Source organism: Otolemur garnettii, unplaced genomic scaffold (genome assembly GCF_000181295.1).
Source record: "Otolemur garnettii isolate 467f Iridium unplaced genomic scaffold, OtoGar3 scaffold00033, whole genome shotgun sequence".
Lineage (NCBI taxonomy): Eukaryota > Metazoa > Chordata > Mammalia > Primates > Galagidae > Otolemur > Otolemur garnettii.
Window position 1 is genome coordinate 5,968,820 of NW_003852428.1, and position 16,465 is coordinate 5,985,284.

Here is a 16,465-nt window from a genome sequence, read left to right on the forward strand (position 1 = left end):
GTTGTTTTGATCAATTAACATGACTTTCTTAAGCAGGATTTCTTCATAATGTCTATGTAACACTCTGTCATTGCAACCTGAGGTTTTTGAGATATTTTCTTTTCTTTCCCCTTGTCTGAATGTTTATTTGATCACTAATTTGCATGCATATTTGAATTTTTAAATGTCTTATTTTAGAAAGATACCTCATATCCGTTTTAAAGATAGATAAATTATTAAAGTATTTAATTATTTTGGATGACATTAGTCATTTTATTTTATATATAAAACAAACAATTTTTAGTTGAACATTTAGTTCTTTTGAGACCAAATTAAATTTATTTCCCATTGAGGTAATGCCCATCGACTGTAAACTTTTTTATGAATCGATTTGAACAATTTCATAAGAGCAAGTAGTAGATATCTTTTACAGTGCCAATGTAAGATTTATTTGTTATTGGGACTAATGGAGTTAATAAATTTTGAAAGTGTGAAAGAACTACAGAACTTCAAAAAATAATTTAGAATAAAAAACAGAACATCTGGCAAACACTCACAAGGTGTGTGTGTTTTTTTTTTCTTATAATTTCTTAAAGCAAATGACTTTAATGCTGTAAGGTGATTTTTTGCACGAACTTTACCATGCAGGAAACATGTTGAATACCTCCTTAATTTAATTTTGACAAATAAAACTGAATTCCCAAACAAATTAATCATCATGGTCACTTTCCCCCTGGGAAATCATTATTAAAAATTTATTAATAGAAATTGAAACGCTAATATCAAATGGAAACTTTAGATCCTTGTGGTTAGTTTTGCTTCTATATTTTTAGTTTCCCCCATTCCCTTCCTTTCCTCATTTTAATTTGAATAGACTATTGTTTAACTCAGTATTTCCTTTGATGAGATGTCACTGTATCTTTTCTTGTATGTCACACTTTCAAAAAAATCTATAAAACTTTTAAACTATGTCTACATTTTCATTTGTGTAGGATGTTACAATTTTTCATGATTCTTGGCTATTTTATATAGATGAGGATTTTTCTAGATTTTGCTGGGTCAATATCAACTTTAGAGTAATAGAAGTGCTCCTCCTGGTGACAGAAATAAGCATTATACTTTATTCTCTGTTTTAATGCTAAAAAACTTTGTGAGCTAGAACTAACTTTATGTTTGAATTTTAAATATGAGCAAAAGTACCTAGTAAGTTTCCAATTTACAATTTACTAAGCATAGCTGATATTGATCTGCTGTATACTATATTTAAATCCTTCATGTATTAGAATTTTGGTCAACTTTACTGATGATCATTTTACAAGTCATTTTTAGAATAATGATTTATACTCATTAAGTAATTCGTTTTAAGAACTTTTTCTATAAATGTATAATTTTATATACATATCTAAATATTTATTCATCTATATCTTTTTATCTATGCCTTTCATTCTGGAGTCTGTTGTACTGGTACCAACTAATTTCATAAATAGTCTAACCCTCCCATTTGATATGTGGTACACTTTGGTGCTATTAAAATGTAAGATGTTTTCTCATAGTAATTTTAATTTAGCACATTCTACTATTTATAATGCAGATTCTAATGAAGTAAAAAGTGAAGTTATTACTATTAATCAAAATCCTGAACATCAAATTGCCTTTCTATTTGGCAGTATAACATCTTAAACTTGATTTACTTTTTATAGACTATATTTTTCAAGCCTGGTAATGTTACTATGTAGGTTACTAACTCCACTGTCAATGCAAATTACATTTATCTTGTCAGGCATCTTCCATCTGAAAGTCCCTGAGTCTTCTCCCATTGGTTCAGCTATTGGAAGAATCAGAGCTGTGGATCCCGATTTTGGACAAAATGCAGAAATCGAATACAATATTGTTCCAGGAGATGGGGGAAATTTGTTTGACATCGTCACAGATGAGGAGACACAAGAAGGAGTCATCAAATTGAAAAAGGTACATAGACAAAATTTTAGGCCTTGAAGAGTAATAATAATTAAATAATGGGAAAAAAATGAAACGAGAATGACAAGTAATTTTAATTTTTCTTCATTTAGCAATATGGCTGACAATTGAAAGACTCAGGGAATGAGGCACCAACTGCTATACAGTCAAAAACTCGAGTGTAAATTTTGAGTCCCTGAAGACTTAACTTCTAATAGCCTACTGTTAACTGGAAGCCTTGCCACAACATAGTCAATAGACACGTAATTTGCATTTTCTACGTCTTACATACTGTATTATTATAAAGTAAGCTAGAGAAAAGATTATGTTGATTGAAAAGTAATAAGGAAGAGAAAAAAATATTTCCCATTCATTAAGTGGAAGTGGATCTTCACTGAGTTCTTCATCCTTCTCAACTTCATAGTGGATAGGACTGAAGAGCAGGAGGAAGAGGTGTTGATTTGCTGCCTCAGAAGTAGCTGAGGCTGAAGAAAGCCATGTATACGTGAACCTACATAGTTCAAACCCTTGCTCAAGGTCAACGAATGGTATTTTATTTATTGATTTATTTTTAAAGACAGTCTCACTTTGTCACCCTCAGTAGAGTGCTATGGCATCACAGCTCACAGCAACCTCCAGCTCTTGGGCTTAAGTAATTCTCTTGCCTCAGCCTTCCAAGTAACTGTGACTACAGGCACCCACCACAATGCCCAGCAGTTTTTTTATTGCAGTTTGGCCAGGGTCGGGTTTGAACTCACCACCCTCAGTATATGGGGCTGGTGCCTTACTCACTGAGCCACAGGTGCCACCCAATGAATGGTATTTTAAATTAAAAAAAAGACCTACTGACTGAAGTATTTACTTTCATAGACACTGTTATTCTGTGATGCAGTAGGTGTACATTTTTTTGTTGAATAATCAGGCTTATTAATTTCATTAGATTGTTAAAAATGCTTACCAAAGTATAACTACCATTTAATTTTTTATTGCTATAAATGTAGACAAAAGATGTATTTAAACACGAAATCCAGAAGTAAATGCTTACCACATCAGCCTTGATCATTTTATATAAATCATTTCTCTGAGAATATAATATTAATTCATCATATTGTTGATGAGAGTGGATATCATATTGGAGGAATCCAGGGTGGGAAAGTTCTAATCATCACCCAAGGAATGGAAGTAATGAGAAAGAGCAATAATGGGCATAAGGGAGCCGTAAGAAGGAAAGTAAAAAATAATTTCTTGGAGGGGAGAGTGACGAACAGTGATAGGACATTCTTTAGTAATGATGAATGAATTAGTGCCCAGCGGGAGAGGACTGAAGAGAGGCAGAGCCGTGTTAGTTGAAATATTAGAAGGAAGTAATTGCATGTAGCGTATGTAGTTTTGTTGTTTGGTGGGTAGTGGCACAAAAGACTATGTAAATGTGAGGAAGAAAAATTACGACTACAATTGCGGTGTCAAGAAGCTTTTAATTTGATCAGGTCCCATTGACTTATTTTTATTGCTGTTGCAATTGCTTTTGGGTTCTCTTCATGAATTCATTGCTTAGGCCTGAATCTATAAGAATTTCTTTCTAGCAGTTTCTTCTAGGATTCTTATAGTTTCATGTCTTAGATTTAAATGTTTTATACATCAGGAGTTAATTTTTTTTTTTTTTTTTTTGAGACAGAGCCTCAAGCTGTCCCCCTGGGTAGAGTGCCGTGGCATTACAGCTCACAGCAACCTCCAACTCCTGGGCTCAAGCGAGTCTCTTGCCTCCGTCTCCCAAGTAGCTGGGACCACAGGTGCCCGCCACAATGCCCGGCTATTTTTTGGTTGCAGCCGTCATTGTTGTTTGGCGGATCCGGGCTGGGGATTCGAACCCGCCACCTTAGGTGTACATGGCTGGCGCCTTAGCCGGTTGAGCTATAGGCGCCGAGCCAGGAGTTAATTTTTTGACGAGGGAGAGGTGTGGATCCTGGTTGAATCTTTTACATGGGGCTATTCAGTTTGCCCAGCATAATTTACTGAACAGGGATTCTTTTCCCAGTGTATGTTTTTGTCTGTTCTGTCAAAAATTATATGTGGATAAGATGAGAGTTTCATATCTGGATTTTCTGTTTTGATCCATAGATCTACGTCTCTGTATTATGCCAGGACTACGGCGTGTTGGTTACCATAGCCTTGTAACATAGCTTGAAGTCTGGGAAGGTGATGCTTCCCACTTTGTCCTTACCACATAGGGTAGCTTTGGATATTCTGGGACTTTTTTGGTGCCATACAAGCCATAGAACTATTTTTTTTAAATCTGCAAAAAATTGCATTAGTATTTGAATGGAAATTGCATTAAATTGGTAAATTACTTTGGGTAGGATAGCCATTAGTGAAAAATGTTGTTAATTATATGTTAATTAATGGTGTTAACAATAGTCCTTTATCTTATTATGTCAAAATAGATTCATCTTTGAAAGTAATGTCTTCGTTATATAAATTCACCTATCACTAAAGCAATAAGAAGACATCTGCTTTTTTGCTGATGAATGATTCACAAAGGGTGAAAAACCCAGATGATAATAATTTTTGTATTTATCTTATTTAATTATCTTATATATTTTTTGTATTTCTATACTTTATCTTAGCCAAAAGGCTGAAAAACAGTGTTTTTGTTTTTAATTTCTTAACGGGATTTGATTAATTTCTTAATTGAGATTTTCAAGATTACAAAACCTTTATTAAAATTTATTTAGACAATATGAATAATCAATCTGGAAAGTACTACCTATCTCAAAATTAAAAACAGATTTGTAGCAGATAAATCATTGTCCACTTTACGCACACAAAACTCATTAAGTAAAGCTCGGCACTCATAACTTTTACTTCTTTATTGAATAGATATTTTTGGAACAGCCACTGTATCTCCGAACCTACTCTGGACTTGGTAGAAAAATCAGTGAACTAAACAGACATATTCCTTTTACTCAAATACATTGTATTAAATTGGGGAAATAAGATGATAAATTAAAAATCACCAGTGATAATTTCAAGCTCCAAAGTCATAAAGCAAGATAAAGGGATAAAAGGAATGTGAAGGACAGAGGCATCTTTTAGTGAGTTGATCAGGAAAAGCTTGTCTTTTACAGTGAAATTTAAGCTGAGACCTGAAGGATGTGAGAAATGAGCCAAATATAGTATTTGTATCTATGAGCCAAGTATAGTATCTGGGTGATGTGTGTTCCAAAAAGACTGAGCAGCAGTTGCAAAATCTCTGCACTGGGAGTGTCCTGAGAAGGAGGCTGGTGGGCTGAGATTGCAGAGGATGAAGGGGTCTGAGCTGGAGATGCAGCCAAAGATACAGAAGAAGGCCCATCTTGTGGGCCAGGCCAGGAATTTGACCTAGATCAGATATGGTGGCCAATGGTGAGTTTTAGATCAAAATCTTCTTTACTAAACAGCCAGGTTACTCTCGCTACTCTGAAGAAAATCAAAAGAAGTAAGGATAGAAGTAGCCCAGTTAGAAGCTCATAGAAATAATCCAGAATGCTAGATTATTATATCGTCATAGATGATGATATAAGTCAGGAGATTGTGTGAAATGGTGACATTCTGGCTAAATATTAAAGCAACAGCCAAAATGTATTTTATAAATATTCTGATCATCTTTTAAATTACACCAAGCACTTGAATAGTAGAGAACTTAATAGAATACATGGATTTGCTCTCAGTGTGGCAATGTGCTTCCGTCTCTAAGGAAGAACCCACCATACAGAATCCTTACCTACTAACGTATTATTCTACTGGAAAAGAGAATTGCAACCTGCAGACTACATCTATTAAAGCTTTAAAAAATTCAGGACAACATTTTTGTAACAAAGTTTAAAATCTATCTGTCAACACACATACACATAGACAAATAATTTGATTAGGCTTGACAGTATTATTTCATTAAAAAATAAAATAGTAAGATAATACTCAGTTGAATAAGACACATAACAATTCTAAATAAATTTTAAAAAATGAGTTCCTTAAGTATAGGACATTTTGGAGTGAAGATGATGATAATATGTTCAAGCCTATATTTATTTAGTTCAGGCAAATTTTATTTTTTCACTTACTATTAGGAGGCCTTGAAGAATTAAGAGTATTTTTAAAATGTGTATGCAAACATCAGCAGTAGTGTTCCAGTTTCATGTGATCTTAAAATTGTTTTTTGAAAGTTCTGTCTTTGATATTTCAGCAGAAAATTGCAATGCAAAACCAAATTCATGCAGGAATTACACTTTTAAGTATGTGTACTCAGTGCATTTACAAAGTCCAAAAATACATATTCTACATTTGAGTATGTAACCTTTTAGAAAACATCAGTTATTTTAATTTTGAGGCCAATAGAGTTTAAGCTGTAGTTGTAAAATGGTGCATGATTTTGTTTGTTTTCAGAGAGTTTTTCTTTCATCAACTCACTTAAAATATATAAAGTGCAAACATACGTTGATGATCTAATGCAATATTGCCATTATTGGTTTGTCATTTTCCTCCCTTTTACTATTTTCTGCTCTCTACTTTCTATGTGGAGGGAGCATCTATGTGGATAAAAATGATGTAAGTCTTATATAAACTGAGAAGAATGGGGAGAGGCATTTTTATTCATTTTTTTTAAACTTCAACTTTGATCTGCTTTATAAGCACTGTGACAGAATGCTATTTTACTGTGACACTTTGAATTCAGAGGAACATTATGAAACGTTATAAATTTATCCAAGGCACAAGACACTGGTAAAAACCCAAACAAAACAAAATAAAATCACTCTTACTTTACCCTCTCATCCTACCTCATTGAGCAAAGTATAAAAAGAATACTATATTGTGCTCGCTTCAGCAGCACATATGCTAAAATTGGAACGATACAGAGAAGATTAGCATGGCCCCTGCGCAAGGATGACACGTAAATTCGTGAAGCATTCTATATTTTTCCACTGTTTAAAAAAAAAAACTATATGTTGTTGAGTATCACTACCTATAACAACAATAAGTAACAAAATCACAATAAAACTAAAATTTCCATCTCTTCTAAAAATCAGATGAGCTGTACTTACAATGAGAGAATAAAATGTTTTAAATTCAACTGTTTTATTCTTAGTGAAAACTAAATGAAACATGTTTTCAATTAGTAGTGTTTTATTTCCTATTAAATAAATAAGAATAAAACATACAATTATCATATATAAAATTCCATGAGTTAAAAGCTTTCATGAATGGAAAATAAAAATATGTTTATAGAAATACATAGTTTTCCTTGTTACTAATTAGAAATTTAGGTAATTGCCAGGGTATGTGGTGGCTCTTGCCTGTAATCCTAGTACTCCAGGAGACTGAGGTATGTGGATCGCTTGAGTTCAGGAGTTCGAAACCAGCTTTAGCAAGAGCAAGACCCCCCATCTCTAATAAAAATTAAAAAAGAAAGAAAGAAAGAAAAGAAGGAAGGAAGGAAGGAAAGAAGGAAGGAAGGAAGGAAGGAAGGAAGGAAGGAAGGAAGGAAGGAAGGAAGGAAGGAAAGAAAGAATTAGCTGTGCATCCTGGCAGGCTCCTATAGTCTCAGGATGAGGCAAGGAGGATTGCTTGAACCCAGGAGTTTGAGGTTGCTGTGAGCTATGAAGATGCCATTGCCCTCTACCCAGGGAAAAAACATCTGACTTTGTCTCCCCCCGAAAAAGAAGTTGGGGTAATTAATATGGTCTGGTGACATGTAAGTTATATCAAAGGATAATTTTAATATCCTGCATAGATTCTCAAACAATTTTATAAAATTTCTATAAAAATATCTAATAGGAACTGCTTAAAATGAAGAATAAGAAAGTTATTTCCTATTTTTTTTAAGTAAAAGTTTTTTGGAATTAAAATAAAATCACTATTTTGATGTTCCTTGACATTATTAATTCATTTCCAATTAACATACCCATATTATCGCATGAAATCCATAGAATTTTCTTTTTCCTTTAAAACATACCAAGACAAACAAATTTACACTTCACAAGGACTCTTTAACAAATAGGTTGAGGTCTTCCTCCACTGACCCACTGGACGTTTATATTTCCTATTTATGTGTTAATAAGTAAAACTCTCTTTTCTTTTTTCAGTCTTCACAAAGGACTAGGAAGTGGTTCCACATTATAAGATTTGGTGGCATAGCACCATCATGTGGCTAATTTTTAAATAACTCTTAACAACAAAATGAAAATGAAATTTGGATTATTTTATACAACCAAACACATGCCCCTATTTGTTAAGTGTAAAATACGATTTTAATTTTATTAAGTTTTCAACCACCCCGACATGCTTAATTTCATAGACAAATGAGTGTTCTTTATTTGTTTTTATAAAGACTATGTTCCTGTTTTTCTAAATATTTGTCTTTCTCTTATTTTTTTAGCCTAAGTCCAGTAAACAGTCTGTCCAATTTTAAATTAGCCCAAATCTATATACCTAGTACAGATTTTTCTACTGCTTTGTAGACATTTCTAACTGAACATTCCACTTTTCAAACTCAAAGTCTCTAAACTTGAATTCTCCTCTGCTCACTGAAAATGTCGATCTGCTCAGATTTTCTCCCTTCTGGTTCATTGAGAAACTAGAAATCCAGAAGTCTTCCCACGCTGCTTTCATTCCTGTGTCTTCCCCTTGCCGAATAGACACAGCCTGGCCACTGATACCTCTAGGCACTGAACTTGCTTTAGGGTTTCCTACTCTCCTTGTGAACTGTCTCACAATCCTCTTCCTTACTCTTTCTGACAACTACAGTGCCTCTTCTTCTGGTCTCACACTTCATCTTCCTCCACCTTCCTTCATAGGTAAATAGTAGAAATGTAAATCTGCCCGTCTATCTTACTTAAATCCTTTCCAGCATGTGCCATCACCGCCATCTTCTAAACATACACACATACACACATGTGCACACACGCACACGTACACATGCACATGTACACACGCACACACACACATGCACACATACACATGCAACACGCACATATGCACATACACATACACATGTACACATGCACACATGCATACGTACACACGCACACATGCACACACATACACATGCACACACACACATGCAACATGCACACACACATACACATATATACACATGCACACACACACACGCACACACACACATACACATGCACACACACATACACATGCACACACGCACGCACACATGCACACATACACATGCACACACGCGCACACATGCACACATACACATGCACGCACACACACACATGCCCACACACACACGCACACACATACACACGCACGCACACACATGCACACACACACATACACATGCACACACACATACAGATGCACACACATACAGATGCACACACACACATGCACACACACACATGGACACACACACATGCACATACAGGCTGCATTCCATTGACAGCAAACTGAATGCAATGTCCACCAAAGGTATGTTTGTCCTTCTAACTTACAGAAAACCCTGCCCCATATGAGCATCTTCAATAATTCTTTCCTGTGCTTTAACATTTGTCTCCCTTACCTCTGACCAAAGGCTTTGAATCCCACAGGCAAAATAACTTTCTTACCAAAATGTTGACATTTCATTCAAAGCAGCTGCCGTAATCATAGGACACTTAAACCTAAAACACAACCAATCCTCCTACGATAGGCTCCCGGAGGCACTTGATTATGTTTGTGCCTTCATCATTAAAGAGAATGCCTGAAACATAAAGGGTGTTTAAGATTTTAGTTGACTAAAAGAAGAAATATCTTCTCTTGGTTGGCTCTTTTCATTGCAATGTGCTGTTTTTCTTTTTACTCGTGCACTATGTAAAGTTTGATAATATGTTGCAAAGTGTTAGGAAAAATAACGTTTTCCTGATTTTACAAATGGAAATCTGAAGCCCAGAGAAGAAAACAGATTTTTGCAAAATCACACAGCTTGCTGTAAATTACATGTTTAGAAAGTATTTATTTTCAGCTATTGTGAAGAACAAGTGTGTTAGAAAAGATAATTGGCCTCTCCGATGGTCATGATTTATACCGTGGGCGTATAGGACAAGTGTGTTACTTGAACATTTACAATAGTTCATGAAATTTTGTTAGCTTTTAGGAAAAGTATCACTGAAAACCAGTAACTAAAACTATTACAAGGTTTTGCAATTCTGTTTTTGTTCTTTGTTTTCTTTGTTTTGGTTACTGAATTTGTTCCGAACATTGCTGTCAATAAAATACAGGCATTAAAATAATGTCCTTTTTTTTTTTTTTTTTTGAGACAGAGTCTCACTTTGTCACCCATGGTAGAGTGTTGCGTCGCAGCTCACAGCAACCTCAAACTCTTGGGCTTAAGCAATTCTCTTGCCTCAGACTCCTAAGTAACTGGGACTACAGGTACCCCACAATGCCCAGCTAATTTTTTTTGTTTGTTTGTTTCAGTTGTCATTGTTATTTAACAGGCCCGGGTGGGTCCAAACTCACCAGCCCCGGTGAATGTGGCCAGTGCCCTCCCTAGCCACTGAGCTACAAGTGCTGAGCCAATTTCCATGATTCTTAAGCTAATTGATTAAAACTAGCAAAATTTTGTAGTGCTATAACAAATGTAGTAGTAATAACTTGCCCACAGAAAAAATTAAGTTCATTTTTAATAGTTTTGCTGGAATTTTTTTGAAAAGTTATATGTTTTTCATTTTAAATGTTTTAATTTAAACATATTTTGACTGATAATTCCATACTCATATATTTCTAAAAGTTTTATAACAAATACTACTGAAATTTTGTCCAAACTAAAATCTAGTCTAAAGAAGACCACATTTCACTGTTTTTCAGAGCGTTAAGGAAACATTCTCTGTTCATATAGGGACAATTTTTATGCATCAAATAATTGAATATTTCTAGTAACATATAGCATAAATCATTTCCTCAATGATGATGAGATACACACAAACTCCCCCGTAGCCTCCCAGAAAGAATTTGCTACTATATTTATCAGAAAACTAAGTTTGGGGAACCTTGATTTTTTTTTGTTAGAAAGATGATTGTTCCCATCATCTCATCTTCATTGTTCAGCCTGGTATAATGAAACTACTTTATAAGAACTTGTTTCTAGTATCAGTTTCATCCAGGTTCATCGCCGTATAAATTTCCTTTCTTATGACTGTCTTTGAAAGGATCTAGTCTGTTTCAGATAAACATACAAGCCTTGATCACTTGGGTTCATTGACAGTTTTCCTTGCCATTGACTCTTAAGACCGGCTAGATGATCGAGAAAGCAGTGTCTTACTATTTTACTAAAGAATAAGAATTGTTTTTGTTTTTGTTTTTGTTTTAAGATTGATGGCTTTATTGTGTCCATGAAAATAACACTTGCTCAACATAAAAGTGAGGTCATAGAGAACAGTAAAAAGCAAAGCAGAGCAAACACGGCTTCAGTAGGCCAGAAGGTGGTCTAACGGGGTCCTTTGCTCAGGATCCTTCTGGCTGAAATCAAGGCTTACATTGGGACTGAAATCTGATCCCCAAGGTTTAGAGAGGCTTACAGTCTTTTCTCAAGTTCAAGGTTGCTGGCAGATGAGTTCCTCGTGGCTGGTCTCTCGTGGTAATTACTGTTTCTTGTGGCTTTTATGATTCTTTCATTACTTCTTGGTCAGGATCTGGACTAAGCTCCCATAGGCGCACCCCAGGCTCTTGCCACACATGCTCCTATGCTCACAAGTTTATTTTTTTAAGGCAGTCAGGAAATCATCTGCGTCAGCTCTTTCTTGTAAAGGCTCTTCTGATTAGGTCAGACCTCTGAAGTATTAAAATCTCTCTTAATTGATTCAATGTCAAGTGATTAAGGACCTTAATTATATCTGCAGTATTCACTTTTCTATAAAAACTTAACAAGCCCTCACGAGTAAAATGCCTTTCAATTCATTGGCCTCTCACATACTCAAGGGCAGAGTCCCTCATGCAAGGCTGAGATCTCTGGGCGCACGAATCAAGGGGGGCTTTGTGGAATTCTGCATGTCACAGCTGCTGTGCTTCACATTCCTCAAAATACATGTGACTGTAGCTATCCATTCCCACCAACGTTGCCTTAAGCATGATGAGGCCTGGAAGAGTTCGGGGAGCTATTCATTTATATCTGTGCCCCCCATTGCTTAGCTGTGTTAAAAAGAGAAAATCGTATGGCATTTAGAATTTTATGTAAATTTCCATGACCTGGACTTCAGCAAATTAAGAACAAAGTAGAAAAGATAATGGACAAAAAAATGTGGTATCTTGAATTTTCCTTTTACACACCAGAGAAAAATTAAATATGCCATATTCCATTTCTACATAGTTGGGGTTTCTCATTGCACCACTTTCTACAGTGCAAGTTGTTTTGTGAAAATTCTTTTCTCCTTAGTCATCCTTTATAGAAACACCTTACACAGCAAGGAGACGCTCAACTAAATTCTCTTTTGTTAATTATTGTCTTAACCCTTCTAGAAAGGTTCATAAAATTGCCTGGGCCCCAATCAAGACCACCGAATTTTCTGTTTATTGTGTAAGACCTAAATAGTTCAACTTCATAATAATGTATTTCAATGATAAAATATGATTCATTTTCTAAGGATTAAAAAATATCCTGTTTGTTCTAAACCTATTTAAAATGATAGTATTTGTACTGATTGTTACATAAAAGTTTGTTCCTACAAATAGTGGAGGGTAGTCAGTCAGATGGGTGGTGAAAGTCAAGTAGAGAGAGATTTCCTTTGCTCTTTCACAAATTTATACTGCTTTGTAAAGTGGGATTGCCTAAGGGTCAGGGTCCTCAGGAAGTAAGTCCACCAGGATATCATTGTGCCATTTCCTCTAGTTCTTTGATCATGGTAGGATATAAGTTTTCAGTTGCAAAAAATCTATATGTACAGAAAGCTTCCTTCATCTCAAGCTCTATCTATGTGACACCAAATATTTGCCTGCTGTGATAGGTCAGGAGTTCTTAAAAGGTATAGTCTCTGTCTGATCTCCTTAGAAAAATAGGAAAGGTTTTCAGAATTCTCCTTTCATCTCTGGCTTGAAATGGACTTACCAGTTGGGAGTCAATTTCATCCAGACATTTGCAGTGTGTGAACCAGTAGGGAAATAAAATTAAGATCTTACTTAGAAAAGAATTGGCCTAATCATGTAGATAATAACCAGAGGCTTTTCAACATCGAGGAGTAAATAGAGAAATGAGTACTAACTCTTAATATTCTAAGACAGAAGTTAATTTGTGGCCAAATAAGAGAGTTACTATGAGCTAGGTCAGGTTATTTGCTTAGGAAAGGCAAAAGGATCAGTAAGATGATAAAATTAGAATAGTCTTATACTAGAAGTTTGGGATAATTATCATAGAAACATATTTTTACACTTTTAGAGCATTTAGAGTTTACAAAACAGAAATATTAATATGTTTTTAAGTGTTCTTTAATATGAATTAGCTAATGGACCTTTGTATCCTATAACTATTCTCTCTCAGTCTCACATCTCCTAAAATATTTGATTTCTATTAAACACATCTAATTATGAAGAACTTGATACTTCTTCAAACTCATTTATTAAACTCATTTATTCTTTAACTTGTTGAATATATTGAGAAAGAAAGGTGTATTCATCTTTGCATCTTTCTGTCCTCCTAGGATGTATCCCAGGTTTGGCCAACATATAAAACATCAAGAAATATATAAGCAGGGCAGCGCCTGTGAATCAAAGGAGTAGGGCACTGGCCCCATACACTGGAAGTGGAGGGTTCAAAACCAGTTTTGGCTCCCAGCCAAAAACTGAAAAAACAAAGCAAAACAAACAAACAAAAAAAAAGCACAAATGTATAAGCAAATAAACTTAATTCTCTTTCTCTAAAGTTATAGGTTTTAATGACTTATTGTTAATTCACACCAACTGATCTATAGAATAAGTCTAATATTGAACATGACAGCCATTCAGATATTGCAAACATGTGTTCTTTTTTTGCCTTGATCTTCTCCATTCCAAGCTAGACATTCTCAGTCATTGTAGTGTTTTCTTACTTATGGCTTGAATAAAGATTTTCCATTCTACTCTGACAATAGGTTGTCTTTTCTCAAGTCTGATTCCTTCAACAGAATACATTAGCCAAACATTAGGCTGATCAAAACAAAAGCATCATTGGACCATCTGTCTCTTTTTCTAAATATTACATTTATATTCCTGTAACCAATTAGCATATTATCAATCATGGCATAGCAGGCGCACAATTCTTTACTTATAGTGCCTTTATTATTGGTGCAACCAAAAAGATAGAAATGAAAGGAAATCAGTATTAGATGATAATAGTTATGAGGAGAGTGCATAGCATATAGGAAGTTAAAGAAAGCATTGAATGAAAAACAGACACAACTTCAATATAAAGGTGATGATTTAGATTTTAAAAAGGGAGTAATTACAGGGAAAATAAATATAGGTCCTGCTGAAGGAAAATAATTACTAACAAAGGGCCTCAATGTCCTATCCAGGCAGTACTATTGTTTTCCTATAATATAAATTCCATGGAATTATGAGAGGTCTTTAGAATTTCACAGTACTTTTTTCTTTTTTTTTCCCCTCCTTCAAAGAGGAAATGCATAAAACAACAATCGTATCTTTAAAAGGTAAAACTCTACCTTGTTTAATTTCATCAAGTGTATTGAATATAGGAACAAGGGTTAACGTATGAATTAGCTAGCCAGTGGAGTAAAACTGGAAGGAATTACTTTAGAAAACAAATTTTTAAAGGTCTCAGAAAATCATTATGTTAATTTTAAACTCATCTTGTGTTATACTTTCGTAAGCAATAAGAAGTCCAAGCCATTGACTTTAAACTTAACACTTCAAAAATGCACCACAGTATCATCCTATGTGGGGAATATAGTATTATCAGTTATTTGGAACATAAACCTAATTTCACAGCGAGGGTGAATGTAAACTGTGGTTAGCTAAAATCAAACATCAATGACTTCATAGAAAATGACTTCCTATGTTATGTGTCATGGCCATCTTTAATTTGATCATATGTGAAATCCATAAATCTTGGCACATACGCTGATGATGAGCTTGAATTCTGATAAATACATATATTTAGTTCAGCGAACAGAGAGAACCAGACACCTTTCATAATTGCCACCGCGTATGCATTTAAATCTTGATACAGATCTTTTTCTTTTAGTGAACAGACCACAACATTCAAAAAAATTTAATAGAAAAATGACATTATTCTTAAAATAAGAAAAGTGGTCCCATAAAAATCCTATATTTGTTATTTCGAATTTGCAGCTGGAATTTAAAGAGTTTTCAATTATCCAATTTATTTTTGTTCAGCCTTTTTTAATCATTACTTAACTCCACTAGAGGTCAGTATTGAATAAGAGCAGAGAGATGTTTTACTTTGGCTCACCTGGTATTTTAGCTTTGCTCATATAAAATGACTAAGCCTGTCTAGCACGGTGTCCGCATGAACGTAGATTTCAATGTATGCAACTGAGCTTCTACACGTGTGTGACTCTTTTCTTAAAATATTGGCCTTATACATAATTTCCTTACCCACTAATTATAAAGGAAAATGAAAATTTGAAACCAGTACAATTGGTTATACTTGCAAAGTGCTCTGAAGTAATGTTCACCATTTTTATCACATTCTATATAAACGCGCCCCTTCATTTTTGATTTGTTCCCATTACAGCCATTAGATTTTGAAACAAAGAAGGCATATACTTTTAAAGTAGAGGCCTCTAACCTTCACCTTGACCACCGCTTTCACTCTGCCGGTCCTTTTAAGGACACAGCCACAGTGAAGATCAGCGTGCTGGACGTGGATGAGCCGCCAGTTTTCAGCAAGCCACTCTACACCATGGAAGTTTACGAAGACACTCCAGTTGGGACAATCATTGGGGCTGTCACCGCCCAAGACCTGGATGTGGGCAGTAGTGCTGTTAGGTGAGATAAAGAAACATATTGTTTTCTATGTGACAGTAAAAACAAATTAAAAAAAAAAAAAACTCCCTAACCAAAACTGCATGATGATTTAATTACACAATATGGTGCTTGAAAATATAATGACTTTACCTAAGAACAGAAGAAATGCCACAGAAATTGAACAAGAACAGCCACTATCAATCAGTGCACCGATGTTTTACTGGTGGTGTGATATTAGACATGTAACTCAAGCTAGCAAATCTCAAGGTTTTCTTTATAAAGGGATTTAATATACAACCTCAATAGTGATCCTCATGATTAATGATATTAACATGCATTAATAGTGTGTTAGAATAGATATTAACAAACTGAGCGTGGTGGCTCACACCTGTAAGCCTAGCACTCAGAAAGGCTGAGGTAGGTTGCTTGAGCTCAGACCAGCGTGAAATAGAGCAAGACCCTGTCTCTACTAAAAATAGGAAAAAAAGTAGACAGGTATCTTGTTACATGCCTATAGTCCCAGCCACTGGGGATACTGCGGCAGGAGGATTGCTTGAGCCCAGGAGTTTGAGACTGTAGTGAGCTG

At 34.9% G+C, this 16,465-nt stretch overlaps 1 protein-coding gene and 1 non-coding gene across 3 annotated transcripts in view; both read left to right on the forward strand.

Annotated features, from left to right (window-relative positions):
• The window catches only part of CDH12 (cadherin 12), a 433,615-nt gene that overhangs the window by 365,878 nt on the left and 51,272 nt on the right, over nucleotides 1-16,465 (forward strand). For both annotated transcript variants that reach the window (XM_003789536.2, XM_023513076.1), the window contains 2 exons: nucleotides 1,760-1,947; nucleotides 15,647-15,900. In XM_003789536.2, coding sequence (XP_003789584.1) covers nucleotides 1,760-1,947; nucleotides 15,647-15,900 — 442 coding nt within the window. The remainder of the gene's footprint in view (nucleotides 1-1,759; nucleotides 1,948-15,646; nucleotides 15,901-16,465) is intronic.
• LOC111725217 lies at nucleotides 6,781-6,887 on the forward strand. Its single transcript, XR_002773335.1, has one exon. It is a non-coding gene; the product is annotated as a U6 spliceosomal RNA (small nuclear RNA).